Source organism: Phaenicophaeus curvirostris, chromosome 3 (assembly GCF_032191515.1).
Source record: "Phaenicophaeus curvirostris isolate KB17595 chromosome 3, BPBGC_Pcur_1.0, whole genome shotgun sequence".
In the NCBI taxonomy this organism is placed as follows: Eukaryota; Metazoa; Chordata; class Aves; order Cuculiformes; family Cuculidae; genus Phaenicophaeus; species Phaenicophaeus curvirostris.
Genome location: NC_091394.1, coordinates 79,597,179 through 79,621,076, shown reverse-complemented (window position 1 = coordinate 79,621,076; position 23,898 = coordinate 79,597,179). Strand labels below are relative to the sequence as shown.

Here is a 23,898-nt window from a genome sequence, read left to right as displayed (position 1 = left end):
TATATGAAATAAGTAACAATGTAACCTCATCATCATACTCTATTAAGGTGCTCTTTTATTTAAATACAAGTTTAATCTAAAAACTTGTTCACGACAGGTGGATTTCTACTTCTATTGTTACTATTATGCAAAACTCCCCTATTCCATCCCTGCTTTAGATATGAAGCAATCTTGGTGTATCTCGTAACTATACTTTATCAGAAAACATGTTCTATGCTTACGTATAAAGTATTTCTTTTTTACGGTGCTATTCTCATAAATAATACAATAAAATCTTCTTCCAAGGATTATTCAATCTGAAATTTTTAAAGTAAAATTTTAGACCTACTGTCCAAGATGCTAATAAACTCACCAATGCTTTCACTTTTCCACATTTTTATTTATTTTGGGGTAGACAGGATTGAATGATAATTGAGATCCTATGAGTTTTCGGAAGGCAATTGCCCAGGCCATTTTTGAATACACGACATCAAAAAATGCAAACATGTATGATCATTCACCACTTAAAATACAGCCTTCATTATTAAAATGTGTACTTTGCTAAGGTAGTTTTCTTTAAGAACAAAACTTACAATGACAGCCAACACCAAGCATTCAGACATAATACAATGAAAAGTGTTTAAAGCAACACATTTTTCTTTACCTTTTAGACAAGTTAAAGACACACAAATAGTTACCTTGGAACAGAAGAAATGATCACATTTTACTGCATTAATTCAATAGCACACAAACCCATAATGAAAATATGTAATTTCTTTTTCTTAAATCTACTGACATTTTGCCTCTTCAAAGTACAGCATTACATCTATCCCTCTTCTTTCTACCACTCTCATTAACACAACTACTTCTCACAAGCTCTAATGAATCCAGCACAAACACTACAAGGACACTCTCTGCTCTCTGTTAATCAGATGAGAAGCAAAATGTAAAGAAATGAGTCAGGCGCAGCCCCAAAACGATTTATGGGGAAGCAAGTTATGAAGCATCTCCAAGGATGCCTAAGACAGTTTTATAAGAATCATGTAGATGTAAAACATTCAGAGAAAGATATCCAGAACCCCACCTGCACACTCAGTAGGCCAACTCCTTCTCTTAACTGGAAAAACTTTCTAACCAGGAGCCTTCTAAACAATGTCTGCCAAAATGCTGATGCAATCCATTGTCAAAGGCAATTATGTTCTTCCTATATCCTTCCTCCCAAAATTGCTTTTATGGTTTCTTCAATACTTGTTCTTAAGAAAAAAAGGGAGGAAGAAATTCTTGTAAACAGTGCACAATAAATAATTCAGGTTAATTCCTCAGGGTAGTTTGACATCAGCATTAAGATATGACATCTTAATGCTTGCTGTGGTAATTTGTTATCTTAGCAGCCAACTGCAACTAACCAAAAGAAATAAAACACAACTAAACAGGTATACCTGGCCTTTTTAATAAGCATATTTGTTTTTTTCTGTGGAAGGAAACTCACCAATGGTGTAATATCTCTTCAAGTCACTCCTCCGTGGATTGCGCCTTTGGGTGTTTGTGGTGTTGTTCTGTTCCTCCTCAGAAGAAGCTGTCTTAGTGGCAAGCAAAGATTTACCAGGCTGAGGTGTTTGAGCTTCAGCTGCCACTGGGTTGCATCCTGGCCCACTAATATCCACCGACTGGGACTTTTTCTTTAATCTAAAGACAATTTAAGGCAGTAAGGCATCATTAATCATTCTATACCTAAATTATATATAGAACAAAAGCAATATATTCATTGTACAAATTGTGCATGTTGCAGCATAACACAGAAGAACAGTGTCAAATTATGCCTTGTATTAATTTTCCTTTTCAGCGCCTGCTAAATGAGTTACAGCACTTCCATCTCACATGTAGCTACAAATGGTAAATTGCCCTCCGATCAGCGGGCTGAGTTGCTTGAAGGATCAGTCCCTAATCTATTTCAGAGAAGATGAGCTGCCAACAATTAACCTATCGTTAAGTTGCCTGGCTTAAGTTTCCACAGATGAGGGGAGAACAAAGAAATTAAACCATTTGCACAAAGTTGCTGAAGGGCCCAAGGGAAAAGAACAGACTTACAATTCAGACATACCTCTACAATTACGTTTCTCATTCTGCAATAGTTTCAACATATTGTTTCTCACCGAAACTCAAGAATCTCACTAACCCCAGGTACCATTTTCTGCACTGTAACAACAGTGGACAGAGAAAAATAAATTCTCTGTCCTGCAGAAGAAATTATTGTTACTCAACTTGTTATGGCATCCAAGTAAAGTACAACTTTTTAACCACTATCCTCTGAACCCAACCATCCAATCAGTTTGTTACCCAACTTAATTAATAGTTTTATTAGAGTAACAATTTAAAGCTAAGCTGTCTCCCTCTTAGCTCCCTGCTTCCTTATTTTTAAAATATTTTCTCCATACATTGTTTGCAATTAAATAGTATGGATTCCTGCACTGAGAATGGAATCTGCTACTTTATGAGATTAACTGATAAATATAATAAATATTACTGCTATTATTAGACAGGAAAATCTTCAGGTCACGATCAGCTCTGGAAGATATATTAAAGTATCAAAGTGTATTTAGAATTTTATGAATGACATTATGATGGTAAAATTACTATACTTATATATGATATTGTTAGTCCACGGAAAGGAATAGCAGTTAGAAAGTTAGCAGTTAGAAATGAGCTTCTTTATGAAGCCCAGTGAGAAAGACTCCTTCCACTATAACCTTTCCCTAGACTGGCCCGGGATGTCTCCTCTTCAAATCAATGCTCCTCAGCTCCAATGCCTCTGCACAAAAATTCAGGATGAAAGTGGTCTTTATCTTTCCTACGTACGAGAAAGACTGTACTGGGCTGAAGCAGAAGTTTATCTAGACAAATGTCTTGTCTCTAGCAACTCCATCAATTAAAAGAGTAGAGACAGGGGCACAGTGCTGCCTTCCCCAAGATATCCTTCCAGCCTCCAGCAAACTCCAGTTTACAGGTTTCCTGAATCAGATGATGCACTTTTATTAGCTCTTGGAGTGATTTTTCTTTGTTTCTCCTTAATTACTCCTGAACTCATCTAAACTTTTGATATAGGTGCCATCCTGCTTTGACAGGTTCTGGTTTAACTATGCATTGTGTTCATTTTAGCATACAGTAGCTTATTTTAATGACTTGTAGGAGTAGCATTATAAGAAACAATGAACAACTATTACTCCATATATACTAGCTGCTTACATTAGATCCTGCTGTTCAAACAACTCTACAGACATAGTAAGAACTACTTGTCACTGTGATAAAACTATTTTTACATTGAGGATCTCGGCTGATGGTCCCATAAACAGAGTCGCTGAGGTCACCACCCTGAACAGCGTGGGATGAACTAACTGAATACTTCTATGGGCACCGATAAATATAAAAATCAAGATAAGACTAAGTAGAACATCCTCTGAGTAAGGCAAAGAAGGTTGTTTGAAACGATGCTCCAGAAACTGAGACCTCATTTCCAGCCATTCTAGCTTTACGCCTACAGCTGGTCAAATGTATTCACCTAGAACGAAGGCTGGACAATTTCATCAACTCATTAGCAATGACATGGTGTTCCATTACGATGTTAAATTCTGCTGTCTTGCTGAATACGCCATATTTCAAGTGATATACAAATTCTCTATAACTCTTCACTACTTGAAATTTTTGAAGATTTATATGATAGCTTTTGGGAAGAAAATCACTAGTTGTCAAGAAGTAATGTTCTACCTCAGACCAAAGCTTCCACTCTGACTACAATGTCTCGATACTGTGTTGTGCAAAACAGTTGTGAGCAACAAAGCAACAACATGCATAGTCCTTCCATAACCTCAAACTAAGGCAAGTGAGGCCTTAAGATCACTGTGTACATGTGTCCTGCCTTATACATTTCTATGCTTTGCCTCAGAGGAAGACAGACAGTAGGTGAGTTGAAATGAATCATACAAATTGAAAAATACTGTTATGATTTATATTCTCAACTATGTTACAAACAAAATCTTCTGTCTGAAGGACCACCCAGTTAATAAAGCCATGAATTACACTGTGGAGGTAGCTAATAAAACAGCTTGCTGCACAGCAGGGAATATCAGATTTGTTACAAATATACTGTGTCTATTCTTCTAGAATCATATAGGAGTAAAGGGACAATACCTGTCATCTAAGCAGTAAAAATGTCACATGGCCTTTTTCAGGTGACTTATGATTAATAAAAGACTTGGTTGAAACGCCTATAGAAAATTGATGTCCAAAACATTCTTGCAATCCAGAATAATTTACATTTAAGACTTCCAGATAGGTCATAGATACTGGAGTACTAAAATTAAAGAATAGGAGCATGAAAGATGAGCCAGTGCACATAATACTGTCAAACTGTTCTTGAGAGATCATGTTGACAGTGGTTTTACTGCCAGAAAAGGCAGAAAGATGCAGAGTCTGATTTAATCTAAACACTGTGATAACAGGGTCAGCTAAGGACACAACTTTATAGGAATGACTTGACAAAACCAAGTAACTTATTGAGATGGATTTTCCTTCAGCTCACCTGAACTATATATTGACACTTTCATGGCTGGCAAATAGTTTGAGAAAACACTGCAGCTCTGGAAGTGCATCTTCACTAGACCATCATGTCTTGTAAAGAAAATCTAAGTTCTATGTATGTTTAAAAGCCAAAGGAAGGAATTCTTTGTAAGCCTGACCCTTTTCCAGTGCCCTGCTTTATTGCTAGTTTTGTGTTGTGTTTGGTTTTGGGTTTTTATATTAAAGCTGCACAGTCAGGCTGAAACAAGATTTATTTTCTCACAGATAGGAACCTGAGTGTGAAATGCCTCAGGATCACATGCCCAGTTTTTCCTTTGTTTTGGTCTGTCTGCCTGTAGAAAATTAAATAAAAGATATAAGAAATACTGTGGCAAAGCTTTTTTATCTTTTACTCTATGTGTTCTCTAGTAGTCTTCAACTAACTTTTCAATAACGGGCAACACAGGTCATTCAATAATGCCTGGTGTGACCCAAAATGACTCTGCTGCAGACAGCCAGCAGCCAGCACGCCAGCAAGGATTTCAAAGTCAGCACTGCACTAGTCAGGCTCGGAAATGCATATCCGACAGCAAGGTCGAAGTCCTAACTTGACTGAGATATGAAGTAGAAGGGGCAAACAAAGTTCTTCTGTAGCTTTCCTTAAATTATACGAGTTCTAGCAGAGAGAAAAAAAAGGTACACCTGCATCCTTTGAGAGGTTTGAAACCCCACGCTGGTCACTGTTGTTGTCTTCTGGCTACTGATGGTCTCTGTGAAATATGACTGTGTTTCCACTTGGGTGTTAAGACAGACAGGCATCTTCACAGCAATGGCAGTAAATTCAGAGGAGAGGCGAACATGGAATGACTGTGAAGGCCCAATTATTGACAATTAATTGAGGCAACCCATCCTGGGTCCAAGTTCAACTACACAAGAGGAGAGGTTACTCAGCTGGTAACTGGACTGAGACATGCTGTGTTTGTTTGGAACATTGAGGAGCAGCACCTCTGTTTTAGAATCCTGTCCAAAAAAACATTTCACACACTTATTTGTGTAACTCAATTGTACTATTGTTAATAACCCATTAGAATCCCATTTGCTTCATTTATATCTCACTGCATTTTCCTGGAACAGATGTCACACACCCCAGAAACTCCAGACGTCTGAGACCACCTACGCAGTCACTCCTTGGTGCCTCTAACCTACCAGACAGAGGCACAAAGCCCAAATCTGCCTCTCAGCAATCTGCCAGTAACTGAAAGAAGATTTGCTCATTTAGCTAACCCAGGAGGAATGTGCATCTCCAAACTGTGTGACTTGACATACACTGGCCAGCTTTTTAACTTGTGCTTTATTTCTGTTTCCATCCTCTGCAGACAACTGCAAAGTTTTCTGTTGCATCTTAGAAACAGCCTAACAGATGGCCCCAGCTATTACCTCCTCCTGACCAGCTGGCACCCTGCGCTCCCCAGCAGCACCTCCCAGGAACAGGTCACTTTGAACAGATTCTTTCCATTTCCCTCAAAAAGAAAATGTGGTCAGGTGATTAGATGTTTGGGCATTGACCACCAAGTGCTACAGGCAGTCTATACGAAGCTCTGAAATCCTGGGGCTAGTGAATTCCCTGGAGAGTCCGCAATAGATTTTAAGAGCATTAGGACTTCATCCCTGACATTCATGGTCACAACACTATTCCATTGCTAATACAATACAATGCATGCACTTCTTCATGATATAATCTCAAACTGTTTTTTCCGTAGCAGCATGGGGGAAAAAAATGAAGACATTATTCTCTATACAGATTTTGATAAGACCTAAACCAACAGACTGGCTGACAGTCCAGTCTGAAAGAAAAGGGGAGAAAAGCATTTAAACCATTTATGATGGAAAAAAACAGGCATATGAAGCATCCCAGGGGCTGGGAATCTATACAATTTGGTCTTCGTGAATGTCTAAGTAAAAATCCCTTACTGTAACAAAGATTTGAAGGAACACCTAGCTCACTGTTATGTACTGAATACAAAAAACTTCCCTGCACCCTTTGCGACTATCTCAGAGACTTTACTACACAGTTAGTAACAGAAGAAAAATCATTCATTTGAAGAGTGATGCTTATTCTTATTCTTCAAAGATGCATTTAGTATTTTTGAACACACAGAAGAGTTGGTTATGAATTTGATTCCTTTGTAGCAAAAAAAGTGATTTAAACTGATTTTGACAACCAGGATTTATCTGATTCTGGGGAAAAAAAGCAAACTAGTACTGTTTACAACACAGCACTGCAAAGTCTGACAACTCAAACACAGAAAGCCTAACACTTGAGTGTCTGCATGGACGAGTTTCCAAAACAGGGACTTTATTCCCGTGTACACACTGCCCCCTCCAGCCTCCACACAAATCTGTATTTGCATATGGCTGGCATTTTTTGGATGGTGTGGCGATTTGGTGATACCAGGTAAAAAGCTTGTGGCCTGCCTTAAGGCTCCATTTACCGCACACTTGCAGCATGAAGTGATGCCAAGGATGGCTGCTGGAAAGTCTTTGCTGTAATGGTCTTAAATACCACCCACAGCTCTGGCCATCCCCTCCCAAAAAGAAGATAGCGGGATTAAACTGGTACAGACAAAAACCAACCATGATGATGATGAGTTGGTGCTTCACAAGGTGAGGCAAAACAGATGCAGGAAGGAACTGTTGGTGGGAGACCAGCGCAGGGACCTCTACAGCTATCAGGCCTGGGAAAGGGGAACGGCAAATGGGGTTCTGTTGTGGGAGATTTAAGAAGCACCAAACAAAGGCAAGCAGCAAGTTTGAAACAAACACAAAGAAGTACTTCTTTGAATGGTATATGATTGCATGACAGAAATAAATTGTGCAGGCTAGGAGTATCACTTGGTACAGGAAGAATGACACAACTTGGGCAGAAAACACTCGCTAGAGGCTGTGAAGCATGCAGGTATTTCAGCAAACAAAGTCCTACAGCCAAAGATTGCTGGAGCGTGGAGGGGTTTTACAGGGAAAGAGCCACTCAGTCTATGATCCGTCTCTCATGTTATCCCTAGGTATCCACTACTATGTAAGCACTACATATAACTGAGTGCAACAGAGTTGTAATTCAAATATAAATTTATCATTATGAATTGGAGAGAGAAACAAAGCCAACCACTACAAAGCAGTTAGGAAATAGAGCACCACTAAAATTGATGCCTGTCAGTAAACAAACAAAAACTCCTCAGAAAAGCCCTTCAGACTGTTAATTTGCGTGTTGATCATGTGGCAGATTTTTCTGATAATGCAAGCAGCTTATGCAATCACTTGATGGCAGAAAACAAGAACAAGACCACCTTCACAGAGGTGACCTTATAAAAGGAGTAAGAATGAATTCACACCTCCATAGCCCAAAAAGCAATTCAAAGCAGCAGGTGTGTTTCAATAATGCAATGTTCAGCCCAGCTTCAAGGAAGAAAACAGCGCGGGCACAAGAGCTACATGCAAAAAATATAGCGGCATTTCAACATCACAGTTTGGTCTATACTCCCAGCAAATTATTATTCGAGCACATAGAGCAAGCACACAAAACAGTCTTTTTTTTTTTTGTCCCTTTATACACACTACCAAAAATTACTGTGCAAATTACAGACATAGCGGTTGTTAACCATTAAAGAATCATCCTCTCTGCATTCCCAGTCACCCTTAATGAAGCGGTCCCGGCACATGCAGGAAAATTGCCACCACCCCTCTTCTGTAAGAAAAAACAATGCCAGACCAGAAGTTTCCACTAGGCTACAGGGGAAAAGTTGAAGAGTATCTAAATGATTGAAAAATTGATTTTATGATGTGCGGAACAAGCAACCAATGCCCTTTGAAGAAGATCTATAGGCAATGCTGGCATTTCATGTTTCAAGGGCACACCACAGAATAAAGACTTATGAAAATTAACACAAACCTTGTGATTATTCCTGGGAGCATGACAGCACTGCTACAGGTAAACCCTTGGAGGACCATTTACAGAAGACATTTAGATTGGTTGCTGCCAGGTTACATCCATGAACTGCAAGCAGGAGAATCCAGAATCCACTTGTGTTTCAAGTGTGACAAGGCATTGTCACTGCCTGAGAGAGAAGCGTTAGTGAGTCTGCGGGCAAAGAAGTCAAAATGCTCTGCACACCACAGATGGGCCTGGAAATGTAAATTCGCAGGAAGATGAGGTATGGCAGGAGTCGGGAGGGAGGTGATGATGATGATGATGATGATAGAGAGGAAGATGGCAGCAATCATGTTAAATACGTAATGAAACACAGCATATACAATTCATTCTTTTTTCCTGCCTAAGCTTTTGTAGGGATTAAGAGCTCAAGATCATATGGCTTCACCATGGCTGTATGATATTTTACAGCTGGTTTATATGGTGGAAGTAACATGCTCTAAAACTAGGGTGTGTGTTTTGTTAGGGATGAGAATTTCTTGATCTTTTCTCTTGGGATTTTGAGAGGGTGGGTTGCAATGCTGTACTATTTGCTGACAGTTATCTTGATTTTGGATATGTTTTAGAATAGATGTGCAAAGTAAATTACTATTTTGAATCTTGCTATTTTGTTAATAGCTGCTATACTGTTACTTAAATAACTCCCACTAGTTCCATTTTCACAAAAGCTCTTCCAATGCTTTATGCAAATCCACTTTAGCACAATTTGCATGGGTCTTGAAATTTCCAGCTCTGTCATGTTCAGCATAGGAAAATTTTGCATAATGATTTTAAAGTGATGATAATTTCTGCTTCATTTTTATTTGTCTCGTTAATGCTGTAGCATTATATCTAATGCAACTTTATTTATAAGGATGGATTCAAATTGTTCAAACTATTTTAAGGTTGTATCACTACGGAAAGTTTGTACTTCATCTGATTAGAAGGAGCTATTTCTGAAATCTCTATTATAGGCTATGCAACCAGCACCCAGATCCTATTCCCCTGGAAATTACTGTGATATTTTCACACATCCTGTATAATGCAGGACCACATCCTATATTACCATTTTTTCCCTCCCAAAAACAGAATTCAGATTTTTCAAGGACAGGTATAGCCAGTGGTCTGGGAGCTGCATGACATACCCAGAGACATATGGAATACCTCACCTACAGTGAAGCCATACAAACTTGTTGCATTTTTCCATATAATTAACTTGGTCGTAATATCAATTATTTCCTGTGCTAACTGCAAGAAATTTATACCTCAACAAAACTGGTTTTTCCATAGCCATTAATTCAGGCAATTGCATTTACATTTCTGATTCCAGCCCTAGGCTTGACTGTATGCTGAGTTGTTTACAAATCAGCTGCAATATCCCTGGGCACTTAATGTTCCTGAGATGGCTACAGTATATGCAATCATAACACGCATCCATTTACATAGTCAAATTTGAAAGCAAAAGGGGCTTTTTTCTCAGAGAGAATCATCGAATAGTTTGGGTTGGAAGGGACCTTAAAGATCATCTAGTTCCAACCCCCCTCCCATGGGCAGGGACACCCCCCACTAGATCAGGCTGCCCAAGGCCCCATCCAGCCTGTGATTCTATGTTACACTGTGCTGCTTGGCAGCCACAAATACTGGTGCTGGGACCAGAGGTGCAACAAAGCAAGAGAGCCTCCACCTTTAGCCTTAACATTAGGACACATCTGTGTCCTGCACCAGGCCATGGTAGTGAGAAGGGGGTTCCGTCCAGGGCAGCAGAAGATGCAAGTATCACAGGCTCGTCTCATGCTCTTTCCCAAATGGATCCTCTGCTCCTCTTCCTAGAATCACAAGACTCATCCTCACACTGAGGTTTGTAGTGCCTTGTGGACAAAGCTACGCTCTTCCCTCCAGGCATGAGGGGTTGCACTGTGAAAGCCATTACTGCTGTTTCACTTTTCCAAGAACCAGGCACAGCACATCACACAGATGTTCGCACTGAAAAAAAATATCTGATAGCAAGTAGTCTTTGGAAGAACCCACTTGTCTTCATCAAATACAGGTCAATTACAAGACCAGACAAAGGCTATCAACTTAAACTGTAAGCCAAACAGTACGTATGTTAGGCAACTATATTATTCAACTCATATAAATACTGTGTCTTCATACTTTTGCAATACAGCTTAGCCTTGAAATAAAGATTATATAGATTTGCAATTTGTACAGAATATATTCTTCTATAAGTCCTCACAGGACAAAAAGCAATTGTCATAAAATGAAACAATTAGCACCAATTCAAAGGGCAGACTCGTTACAGTGAAGAGAGAGACAGAAGATGTTCCTTGAGGAGACTAAAACATCTAGCATTTATCTTTGCTAGGAACATAAACTGGTTCTCAGAGGGTTCTGCAGGATATAATAATATCAGATAAAATTCTGCAGAAGCACTATCAAAGGCAAGTTAGGAACTTGGCAAAAAGAGGAATCTTTCATTATCTTAGCCAAAGGAGAATTGAGATTTTGCCTTTCAACTCATGCATAACTCAAGATTTTGAAAAGTAAGTGCCATTTTAGGATTTTAGTGGGATATGCAGAAAACGCACAGACTGTATAAAATAAGCTCTGTATTGGTTGGGGTTTTTTACTATTATTTGATATATACATCCTCCACTGAAAACATCTTCATTCAAGCTATTTTTTCTTCAGGAAGTTTCACTAGGCACTAGCCACACAGCTTTGGAAAAAGTGCTTGTCTTGTTCTTTTTGCATTTCCGATTCATAAAACAGGTCAGCCAAGCTTATACCAGACAGGAGATAAACATCTTTAAAGATCTAGGAATATTTTGTACTTAAACAAGACAAAATTATCCTCTTACCCTTCTGATAGGCCACCCTCCTGCTCTAGTCTTCAGCTCTGACTAACACCAACCAGATTTCTCTTTTCACCTGGGGTCAGTAACGTGGCAAAGCAGTTACCGGCATTTCCTCCAGAGCTCCAAAGACAACCTAAACGGCTGACTTGGGATGTCAGCTCATACTCTATTTACTCGAATGCTGCAGTCACACAGTAGAGATACAGAGTCTTGTTAAGGTCCCATCAGACACAATTAGAAAATGGGAAGTCTGTTAATTGCACTTCTTGAGAAAATGCTATCTTGAGCATATATGTTTTCACATCTTGTCATCCCAAAAAAGCAATGCCACTTGATAAGCTGATTAATAACAAGTTGTACTAAGAGAATCTATATATAAAGACGAAACCCACATCTGAACAGATAGGTTGTGAAATAGCTCCTACTTATGTAAAAACAAATGGAAAACCTACACAGGTTATATTCTCTCCTTCTCAGTGATTTACAGATGAGCTGCATGACTTTTAAGGACAGTAACTGCTAAAGCCTTGATGGATCAAACAAGGAGGAACTTGCTCCCAGCAAGAATTTAAGAAAAGATACCAAGAAGAGCAGTCCTCATGAACACTGCATTGACGTTGCAACATTATGAAAGAGATCACTAAATTTTACCCACAGATTGGGTACCTTCTTAAACTTTCAGCTGCAGATGGAAGGGAGACCCTGGGGGAGAGAAATAAAAAACAGGAAGGCAGGGGAAGACTTGCAGCACTCCTGGGCAGCCACCTATTCTTCTGTGGTGGCAGCAATGGCTTTGCTGCTTGGGATACAACTCATGCCCTGATAGGCTATGAGGAGCCTCACTGCTGCTTATTCCTCTTTCCTTCTGCGGATGGGACTTACAGGCAGCACATACTGATATTCAAGAGGACAACCTAAAAACATAATTCAGTTTCATGCTGAAGTAAAGACATGTTCTCAACAGCAGAAAACGATGACCTTTCCCTTGAATCACCACCTACAATTATGCCTGCGACAAAGCAACAATCTTTTCCTAAATATTTTTTTCACTCACAATGACACAAAATAGAGCTGGAGAAACACAGAAACAAGAGATTGTAGAACACAGCTGCCCTGCAGGGTTTTTTTTATTATTATTTTTAAATCAATAAGCCTAGAGAGCAGAATTGCTATAAGCACCGCAGCTACACCCATAAAAAGGCACTGGAAATCTATAGGCATCATAGTAAATTATATTATTTAAAGAAGAATTCAATCATAAAGCACTACACTGTGGCTATCCAAAGCACAGTGATGCTTTTTTCTCCCTTAGTCCAGAATAAAGAGCACCTCAAGGCTGGTCTGGCATTGTCAGACTAAGATCCCCATGATCAGACAGAAGCCTCGACAGGCAGCTGAACAGAGGAAGCTGAGGAGACAAGGAGCTAGTGTCTGACAGTATGAGAAAGAGGAGCCAAGGAGAGATTTAAATACAGTTGGAAGTGATCAAAACCAGAGCCCAGAAGACAAATGAGGCCACAGCATGTTAAATGAGGCAAGTGAGTTTGGAAACATTTATGCATTTAGCGTCCTAACTAGAGCTCAACTCCAAGGCAGAACTGTTAAAAAAATCACCTGATCAGAATTTGTAAGAAAACAGCATACAAGCTAAAACATGGGAGCTGCATTTAGATGCATGCAATAGAATTGTCAAGATTTTAGAAGTCCTGCCATATAAATGAGAGGCTTTTCATCCAAATGCAAAATAAGAATCAGTAAATCGCATTTTGTTTTCAGGAAGTATTGGCAGAATTTCAAGATGTATTTAACTAATCTCACAATGTGTGGTTTTTCCCCCTGGCTAATCTTCTATAAGAAGTAACTTAGGAAATCAAAATATTATGGCTAAGTCTTGTTAATGGCTCTTTTGACTGGAAAGGTAAAACCTCTCACTCACACATGAAAAGTGTGAAGAGGAAGAATTTAGGAATATAAATCAGCAGAAAAAAAAGTAGAGACTGTATCTTATTCTCTCCACACACTTCAATAACCCTCTGCATTTATCTGCCCTCAGTAAATTTGGGATTAGCTTTTATATATTTGGAGACTGCAAAAAACACCTACTAAAACCTGTGTAAGTCTTTACAGCAAAATCAAAAGAAGAGAAAAGAGAAAAGGCAGTAGAGTTCCTCACAGTCTTGCCCATCCAAAGCTGACTCAAGCAGTGTTTGGGACCTGCATTCACTGATCACAGCCAGGAAAGGACCAGCAGGCACCTCGTGCTTCTGCTTATTGCACTGGTGTTTGAAGGGCTCTGCTCCAGCTTCGTGTGCCAGGCAGGGTCCTCACTTGAAACCCTGGCATCATGAATACCCATGCTTACCTCCTTCAGCACAGTACTTGAAAGCTTCAGTCCTTCCTGCAGTCTAGATTTCCACTTTAAGAATGGTTCAGGCTAAAAAAATAAAGTTGCCACCAAAGTCAAAACTCAGAAGAAGTCAAGCTTTGGATGGGGAAATTATCTTGTTTTCCGAATTTTGCCTAAAATAATGCTTTTCCTTAGAATAATGCATGTTTTTGGTAAATGAAATCCAGACTGAACTGACTAAGTTTGATTCTAAGATTAATGCCCGGTTTGTATTTTTACAGAAATATTTTAAAGCAACAGAAAGATTCATTTGGAGATACCTCAAATCAGACAGAAAGCTTGTTCCTACTCTGCAGAAGGAATATAAATTACATGCAACAGTCCAGTGTCTGTCTTGGTATTGATCATTACGGTGACCTCCTGCAGATCCTGTTCCAGAGCTTTTCCGAGATAATTGGGTGCCCAACTGACATATATAGAGAACATTGTAGTACTCATAACTGATGTGAACAAAATACAGAGTTTCTTAACCTTCCATTCCATTTATTCTGTAGTATATACTGCAAGGAAAAAATTGGCTTGGAATTCAGTAATTCATAAAAGTGCACTTATTGTGAGGATATGAAGCTTTTAATGTTAATATCGTAGGAACTGGTCATCTGCTCCTATTAAAAAAACTGGACATGTAACATTGAAGTGGAGAAAGGGTAGACACAATATTTTATATTTGAGAACTCTTCACCCATGATATAGCTACTGCATTTCATCTTTAGAGAGTGCTGAGAAAACAAGAGTTATATAACCTAGTAAAAAGCTGATAGGGCCAATGTCATTTTAAATCCCACTATGTGAAAATCAAATACAAGATGTGCAAAGAAAAAGAATATTTCAGGGACCAAAATCTCCATCCCATAATATATCCTTAGATATGTATATTTTTAAATAAGAATGAGCAATAAAACATTAGAGAAAAAGAGAGAATGGGAAGTGGAAGGACAGGCACAGCAGAGAAGGAACAGAATAATCACAGATTTTTTCAGGATGCCACTATGATGAAATAAAAGGACAAATCATTTTGATGACATCATGTTGATTCTGCTTATGCTAAATTGTAAATAGGCAAGGTAATAGTTATTTATAACAAGAAGTTTAATTGAAATAAGAAAGCCAAACAATGCCTGCATACTTGTAAGATATCAAACATTTTTCAACCTGGAAATAAAGTCCTACTTAGATCAGTCTGCACTTTTCTAAGGGAAAACAGTCCCATCAAAAAAAAAAAAAAATAAAGCTATCCGTGATCGGAGGCAAGCTAAGCCAAGTCTACAGATGCAAGGAAGACCAAAACCAACAATGCTACACTTTCAGGGACGGGCATCCACATTTTTTGGGGGCAACATGCTTCAATGCTTCATCACCCATATTTTAAAAAAATTTCTTCCTTGTGTCCAGTCTAAATCTACCTTCTTTCAGTTCAAAACAGTTGCCCCTTGTCCTGTCACTACAGGCCCCGATAAAAATTCTCTCTCCATCTTTTTTATAAGCCCCCTTTATAGATTGAAAGGCTTCAATAAGGCCTCCCTGGAGCCTTCGCTTCTCCAAGCAGAACAACCCCAACTTTCTTAGTCTTTTCTTCACAGGAGAGGTGCTCCAGCCCTCTGATCATTCTCATGGCCCTCCTCTGGATGCACTTTAGAAGGTCCATGTCTTTCTTGTACTGGGGATCGAAGTTGCATCAGTTGCACATTTTCTGTTGTCTAATGAAGCTTTAGTTTCTCACAACACAAATAATTTCAACAAGGCAAGAAAGCAGCAAACAAAGAAAAAACTAAAATGGAGAGGGAGCTTGTGAAGCTGTCAGTCAGAGATGAATCTGTTCAGATCAGCCATCTTGTATTCAAGGACTTTCAAGGAGGCACTTCTGGACTTGAGTATCAAAAATCTGCCCACGTGCCTTTTTTGGAGTAGAACAATCTGCCTTTATGTAACATAGCTAAGGTTTAACACACTGTTTACATCCAAAATTGATCTCTGGCTCCAGTGAATCACCAAACTGCTCTATAATTGGGAAATAGCATCTCTCCCAGCACCCTTTAAGAGAAAATACCAGACACTGTGAGGTGTTGCTACTAGTCCACTAAGAAGCTACTGAAGACAGCCCACCAGATCAAGGTGTTCACATGCTTAGGCATAGGACTCCCTCTGGATGTAGTTGTGAAAGAAAAGGTGAGAGCCACATGGAGAGAAAAGGAACCGCTGTCCATACCCACAGAAGGAAAACTTTGCACTGAGGGTTAACGCCAAGAGTTAAAACCATTTCTTGAAAATGAGCATCAGGAAACTACAAGTTTTTCAGTCAGCTGGTCTGTTATAAGATCAAGGCTGAGACTCTTGAGCACAGCAAGCTGGAGAAACACATATTTGCCCTCGGTGCACAACACTGTCCAACAGGAAACAGAGAGCAGTTTCATTTGCCGATAGTCTTTGTATGATCAGGTTAGCTGCCAGCTGAACCTGTAATCTGGTAAACTTCCTTTCACCAGAGTATTGTTTACTCCCAGTATCATATTAATGCATTATATTAGTATATATATTGATATATTTTACAAGCACAGGATAAAGAAATGTTCACTGCACATTGTTCAGCCATTTCAGAATTCCCCACCATTCAAACAACAGCAGTAGAATTTTAATGACTGGGAAACTGCAGCAGTGCCGTAAGAGAAAACTGTAATGCAGCAAATTGCTACTTCTGTGAATTTCCTTCTCAGTAACTGATCTTCTAAGTCTTCTACAGTGTCAGTACAGATTTATTTAAAATACAGCTTCTAGCAAAGATTGATTAAAAAAAAGGAAAAAAAGGGATAAAAAGGCTTGAGAACTTCTTATTGCAAGTTCGACAGTTACAGTACCTGGGAAAGATCTAACCAACCAAAAGCAGAATTCCCAAATAGCTCCCACTGCCATCTGATGATAGGTTTTCTTTCTTTAGTTCCTTCTTTTTAACTAAAATGCCATTGCATTTTAAAATAGCTGTGTGTTCACTGTACCTTCCTGCCAAAGATGCCTTCTGGTTAGCAATTAAATGTATAATTGAGATCTTCAAGACATTAGGAGGCAAATTCAGTGTCTTTTTAAATGGCTGCAGGGAATGAGATCACACAAATAAATTCTATGCCAAAACACACTTTTGCACACATGCATTCAATATGCATCATGTGACCTCTCGTAAGCCTGAAGGACGTCTTCCACAAATAATGCTCTCCAGGTTTACATAAAAGAGATTTTCAAAGCTTTAAGATGAAGTTTGCAACTGTACTGTGGATGAGATCATCAGTCAAATGTTAAGTTTTTAAACTTCTACTGATGGTAGATATTTGAGGCTAGATTTTTAGATATCCATGTTGATCCAAAGACTTTTCTTCTCTCATTTTGTTTACTAGTCATTAAAGGAGCTGGACTGTCTGTCCTTTGAGACTCATTCTCACATTTGCAACATAAGGCTTCCTGCAGGAGACTGACAGGAAGCACTTTATCCATATTGCTACCTTCTTACAGTTGATAGTCTCGTTTATTTATCAGTGCTTTAGTTCACCATTCACACTGAGGAACAGATTAGTCATTCACCACTGCTTAGAGAATAATCATTGATAAAATTGTGTCTCACTAGGGATGAAAAAACTAAAAAGTCAAGGTGCTGCTTCCAGCTTTGTCAGAGCACTGTAGAAATGCAAAACCCAACAACCCTGTTGATAATCACTTCTTACTTTCACTAAATGCCTAAAAAATTTTCCAAATAAAGACCGTATTAACTCTCTACAGCTCTTATCTCCTTTTCTTCACAGTCATACAAATGACTCACTCCTCATGATCTGAAATTAAGCTCAGCAGACACTAAGCAGTGCCTTTCATCTGGCTGACACAGTAAAAGCACAGCAAGTCTCGTGCTTCCCATGCTTAGCCACCTTCTGATTCCTCCTCTACCCATCAAGCGGACGGCACTACTTCGAAGATCTCCCCCATCTTAATCTTCTTGTTTCTCTGTAATACTTCTCCATTCATATTGCTCCACTTCCTCCATGATTACAGTAGCACATAAGAAAAACTAGATAAGAAAATTCATGGAACTGAGCTAAGCCTATTTCTACATAGATTTTTCTCTGTGGGAGATACTTTTTTTTTTTTAAAGAAGAAAAGATGGATGGAGAACTAACATAAGCAATCAGATTTTGGAAAGCTTCCAAGAGCAGAAATGTCAGGAGAATTACTGCAGATGTAGTATTCTGTGCATTTCAATCAGGAATATAAATAATGGCTATGAAATTCATTTAAACTGGCTGCACACAACACTCCAATAAGAAATCATTTCCTTTTTGTTTCTTAGGCCTTTATCCTGGCAGGAGTTTGAAACCATCACCCCCAAAAAGGAAGCCTTCACTCAGGAGGGCAAAGCTCTGTCATGAACGATGCGCCCTACAGAGCTGGGCATCTCTTCCTTCTCATTTCAACTTCTCTCCCTCTTACTGTAGCAGACTCCTCTTTCCACCCCAATGGATCACTCTGGGAGTCTCATGCCTTCTGCATCCTCAGTTCCTCTCCTCTCCTCTTTCTTAAGGGAGGGGGCCCTTTCTTATTCCTTTTCTTAGGAAGCAATGAACTGCAGGACACAGATAACCATTTAGTCTGTTTTGAAGTTCAGGGCTCCTCTTTTACGTCTGGTTTCACCCCTGATAGTCCATGTTAAAGTAGCCTTACCTGCATCTGCTTTGTTCTGCTGGACCTGATAGTCCATGTTAAAGTAGCCTTACCTGCATCTGCTTTGTTCTGCTGGAGAAACGGGAAAAAAAAAAAAAAAGAAACGGGGTGCCATCAGCATGGAAGACAAAGCAGGACCCAATGGATAGATTAAATCTTGCTGGAGATTGAGGTGTTTTACATAGACACAAAAAAAATAAAAGACTAATGATGTCTGAATGCATTAGTTTCTGGTGTATAACCACCTTATTTAGGCTACCTGAAAAATCAGGAGAGAGAAAACCAAGTCTATACAGGACAGATTTTCCATTGCCATTTTAAAGATTAACAATTATACAGGGAAATCCTAAAACTGGGCAATCACTGTACAGCAACAGTATATAAGAGACAATGATTAAGACAATATCCTCTCGTTCCTCCCATTCCTCTCCCCAGATTTCCAAGAGTGGATCCAAAGAAACATCCCCATTATTTCTGTTTAGCTCAGTGCTGGGCCAGTCCCACAAGCCCCTCACCATAGATGTGTTTATAAGCCAGCTGGAATTTTTGCTCAATAGCCTGCTTATTAGAAAATTAGAGAGCTTTAAAATCAAGGCATAAAGTTAGAAGCATCTTTATCAGCCAGGACGCTGTCACCAGTTTTAGAACAGAAAGCACACTCCATTCAGAAACTGTGGGTACTTTCAGATACCATATACCAAAAGGAAAAGCTGTTTTTAACATATTCCAGTACTCAGCAAAGCAAGGCCTGCATTAAGAAATGACAGCACCTTTCAAAAATCATTTCTTTGTGGAGTCACTGTAATCCCAGGAACCCTCGGCAAAAGCAATCTATTTTCTAAGTGACTTTCTCAGCAACCACTTGCCGTGACACTGACGTCAGCCACCTCTCAGGTTGGTGCCTGTCTCTCATAATGAGAGTTTATCTCGCCACTCCAGAATTATTGGTGCCTTCACAACTGCCAAGTCAGGGGAGTGTTTAATCAGTGCTGTGATCTAAAATGCCTGCTTGCTATAAAAATTTTATGTTTTAGAAATGGGAATTAATTCGACTCTTAAATTAATAAAAAAGAAGGCTGAACATTTCCTTTTCCAGGTGTAAGTCTCTTGACCATCCTCTACCCTGTGAAACAAGATTGTCAAAGAGACCACGTTGCCACTGTCCTAGCCAATTCCTTTCACCAAAGCTATTAGACTGTCAAGGAACTATATCAAGGGTTTGGTTTTGTTTTCTTTTACTTCTAGGTACTCTGTGTAGTAGGAACGCCTTAAGTAACTGCTTTTCCCTACTTCTCATCCCATCCTCTCTCCTCCTACTAAATAGGCCACACAAGACAGGATAGATGGGCAACTCTTGGAGTCAGTTGCCTTCCGTCATCACAAGCCATCTCACTTCTACTTCAGTGACTCAACCGGGGCAATCATAAATAGGAATTGTTTAGCTTTTCTGCAAGTCACATTTTATTTCTCATGGTCTTTATTTTCATCAGCAGTTGTAGAGTGTGCTAGCTAGCTCTTACAGCCAGCTTGACACATGAAATGTGAGAAGATAGCAAGCCATAAAACTTACCAAAGAAAACAAGCTTGCAAAACTGCACTTTGAAAGAAACCTTGCAAAGGAGATCACTGCCTTATAGACCCCAGGAGTCACACTTCGCAGTTTTAGAGAACAGTAGGATTTTAATCTTGTTGGAAATCAAGGAACTGCAATATTTCTCTCTTTCTGATCGCAGAAACATTGAAGGTCAATTTTGAAAGAAAGTATACATTCCTAATTTCCCTGAAGAAAACTAATTTAAGAAATAAACATCAATAAACATTGATGTTAACTATAAATAGCACAGGGAGGAAAAGCAGTGCCAGAGCTGTTCGTGAGCATCTCTTAAGTTCAGAAAGCAGGTGGCTAAAAGTGACATTTGGAAACAGATAAGCAATTTATTCCCATTTAGCTGTCATTTACAGGAAGAGGCAATATAAAAGTATGAACTAATTTTGTTACTTACCTCACAAAATGATCTATCATTGATGACACCTAAACTTGTTATGTTTAACATCATGTAATAGTGATGAATCCTTGTGACAACTGTCTTTTAAAACAAAGCTTCACAAAAAAAAGGAAAAAAAAGAAAAAGAAAAAAAAAAGACAGACAGCACTTATGGTTCTTATTCCCAGCTCCTGTAATAAAATTAATGTTCCAGAGGCCATAACAGTAAAATTCAGTGATTATTTTAATTGTTTTGGCCTTTTACTTGCACCTTGATATAAAGATTTCAGTTGGGAACAGGCTAACTCCTAGTCTAAATTTTCCTTCTAGAAATGTCATCTAAGGGATAGATATTGTATTTCACTATACTTTTAAAAGTGCAAATTTAAATTTAGGAACTGATATCACCGATGACCTTAGGTTTCTCCATTTTCCTTTACTAAAACAGCACTGATCATTAAGTATACCTTCAAAACAAACCAAAACACATTATGCAGCTCATGGTTTTACCATCTATGCTATTAATGCAGTTTTGTTCCTCTCTAATGGTTTCTTTCTTCCCATCCTTTCAAGGAGACTAAACAGACATCCTTATAACTAATACAGGCCCTTTCCATTGCTTACTTCCACCTCAAATTCTGTCAAATCAATTTTCTCCTCCTTGCAATTTATGAAACAAGCACATAATTAGAAAGGCTCATGCCCTGAACTAAGTGGGTTGCTAACATCCTGCTTTGTATTTACACAAAGGACTTTACAAAAAAGTACCCAAATAAGTAACAGCTATCAAAAAAAAAATAGACCAATCATGCTAAATTTTTTTCAGCTTGGTATTTTCTAAGAAGCTATCTGTACAGCACCACCTGCAAACCCAGCACTAATTTGCTTAGTGTCCCCTCTAAGAAGAAGGTCCCATTGCAATTTTTTTTTATTCCCTCATAATATAAAATGTACAGGAAGATATAAACATTAAAGCATGTGGTCATAAAAGAAACAATATAGTCAGACATAAATTAGTGTCTAGAAATGTGAACTAGAAGAATTTCCATTCTCTGTAAAATTTACTGACAAATGTAGACTCGTCCACGAACTGATAGGGCAATCACCTCTCTCTGGTAATTTAGACAGTGCTTATACCTCCCCTAGGGAACTTGTTAGATCACTGCTCAGAATCCTCCCAGCTGAAAAACTACAGGTTCATATCTTCATGCTTGCCACTAATACTTAGCAACATCTCCCCTACACCCACAAAGTGAGAGGAACAACTTTCTTTGAAACATGTAATGAGACCACTGTGCACAGTTCCAGGTTTTCCAGCAGCAGAAACTTGTGTGCTAGGAAATCAGACGTAATTTTAAAAGTTAAGAAGCACAAATAAGGAAGTAAGAGGAAAAGCGATGTGCTGTGATATTCATGGCAAAGGCACTCCAATTAACTCTGTCTTAGCAACAGTTTGAGCGCCTATGTATCAGGAAAACAAGTGTATATACTATATCCACAATGCTTTGGAAAGCAAAGCTTTGTCAAGTATCACAGCTTGGTAGGTATTTTCCAACTTCAGTAGATTGGTTACGCAGTGAAGTACACTATTCCCGTTATTAACATTGACACGTTTCCTGTGCATTCAGGAAGAACATTTAGAATCAGACCACTGAAAAAGTACAAGTTGTCTCCCTTTTCTGTTCTCTGCAGCACAAATGTTTCTCTTCAGCAGATTTCTCTGCTTTGAAAGGCAATGCAATCAGATGCTGAACAATAAAACTGCACAGGCGCTCACGGTGAAACAACCATATTCCTATATAAAGGAGCATCCTGATGTTCAAAAGCACTGAACACACGTAAATACCTACTGAAATTAGAGCTACTTAGTACTCAGTGCTAATCTTAAACTTTTGCATTGAATGAGGATCAGCATCCAAGATGCTTAACCAGTATTAATCTCCAAACTTTGGAATTAAAGTTCGGTTTGTTTACAAATATAGTGAATGACTTTACCCACATCGTTCCCACCAGTTGCTCACACCTCTGTCTGTGTGCAGCTTGCTGGGCAGGCTTCTGGGCTAACGTAGTAAGGCTCCTGAAAATCAGAAATAAATCAGGCAGAGTACAGGAAGGTTCCTGTGCAAAAATTGCCTTCACTGTGCAACTGTGGCATCTGCCAGTGCCATTAATGTTCCACAGTCATTATCACCATCAAATAAAAAAGGGAGAAAATTAAGGACAAAACAGAAGCCACCAGCCACACCTGGCAATGGCAGCTAACCAGGACATCAAGCGGTTCTGGAGAGTGACAGTCACAGCAATTACAAAAAACACTCTCTCTCTCTGACTGAAGCCCAATGGCTGATACAACAAATCTGGTTTTACTACCATAAGTCTATGAGATTAAATAAGGATCCCTGGCCATGGATGCGTGGAAAATCTAACTAACACATAATGAGCTGGGAGTCCAGGATGCAGAGATGGAGGCTGGCATGCGGTACACAGGCATACGGTTTCTGAGCACACCCCCCACACACACACTCTCTGCTAAGCCACATTTGTGGCAAAGCTGAGTTGTGACAAGTCTATTTATTAGTAAATCACCTCTACTGAGAAGCTGCCTCTGCCTCTGTCTTTGCATAACCATTTTCACAAAGCTTGTATTTCCTGCTACTGTTCTGTATATCAGAGGAACTGTTACCTGTATCCCCACCTCCAGCTCCCCAGAACACCCATCTGAAAAAGGACAAGTAGGAATTAGCCAAAAGGGGAACATGCATGACAGCATGGAGGAGGATCCAGTTATTATGAAATCTCTGGTGCTTCCACTACTGCTCCCAAGGAAAGGCAGGAGTGATAACCCGCTAACACTGCATCCTCAAAAGCTTCTGAGAAGAGAGCAAATACCATGCAGCTCCTCCTGCCAGTAGATCTGATCTTTCATTCCTTCGAATCAACAGGGATACCACAGAAGTATACACATCCTTCTTCCTATGATGATCAAAATCTGTCTATTATGTATAAATAGTTGCTCTCCGTGTAGAACTTATGCATCCTCTTGTGCCTTCCAGGACAAGTATCCTAAATTAGCAAAGCCTGACTGACAGTGGTTAAGGCCTAAATATACCTCAAGTCATGTACCTCAGTTGATATATTTTCCAAACCCTTGGTGCAAAGGAAAAATGTAAGAAAAAGCATCACTATTTTTAATGCCAAGTGTTTGTTTGTTTGTTTGTTTTCCTAAGGATGACTGCAGAAGAATTAGTCCTAAATTGCAACAGTCATCTTCCATCTTAAATAAGCTGTTTAAGAAACGATGGCTTAGAGCAATAAAGTGAATTGCTAGGAAAATCCAGAAACTAAGGTCATAATGCAGAAAAAAAAGAGTATGTTTGTGAACTCATTAGGAGTTCTTTTGGTGAAAGTAAGGGATGATCACATCAAGACCATTTTCACTCAGTTCAGGATACAATC

General features: G+C 39.1%; 1 protein-coding gene across 4 annotated transcripts in view; it reads right to left on the bottom strand.

Annotated features, from left to right (window-relative positions):
• Positions 1–23,898, bottom strand: part of OXR1 (oxidation resistance 1) — a 273,902-nt gene that overhangs the window by 138,835 nt on the left and 111,169 nt on the right. For 3 of the 4 annotated variants that reach the window (XM_069854518.1, XM_069854520.1, XM_069854521.1), the window contains exons 3-4: positions 8,480–8,645; positions 1,469–1,665 (exon numbers count right to left, since the gene is read on the bottom strand). In XM_069854518.1, coding sequence (XP_069710619.1) covers positions 1,469–1,665; positions 8,480–8,538 — 256 coding nt within the window. In that variant the 5' untranslated portion in view covers positions 8,539–8,645. The remainder of the gene's footprint in view (positions 1–1,468; positions 1,666–8,479; positions 8,646–23,898) is intronic. The other variant, XM_069854519.1, reaches the window with a different exon arrangement.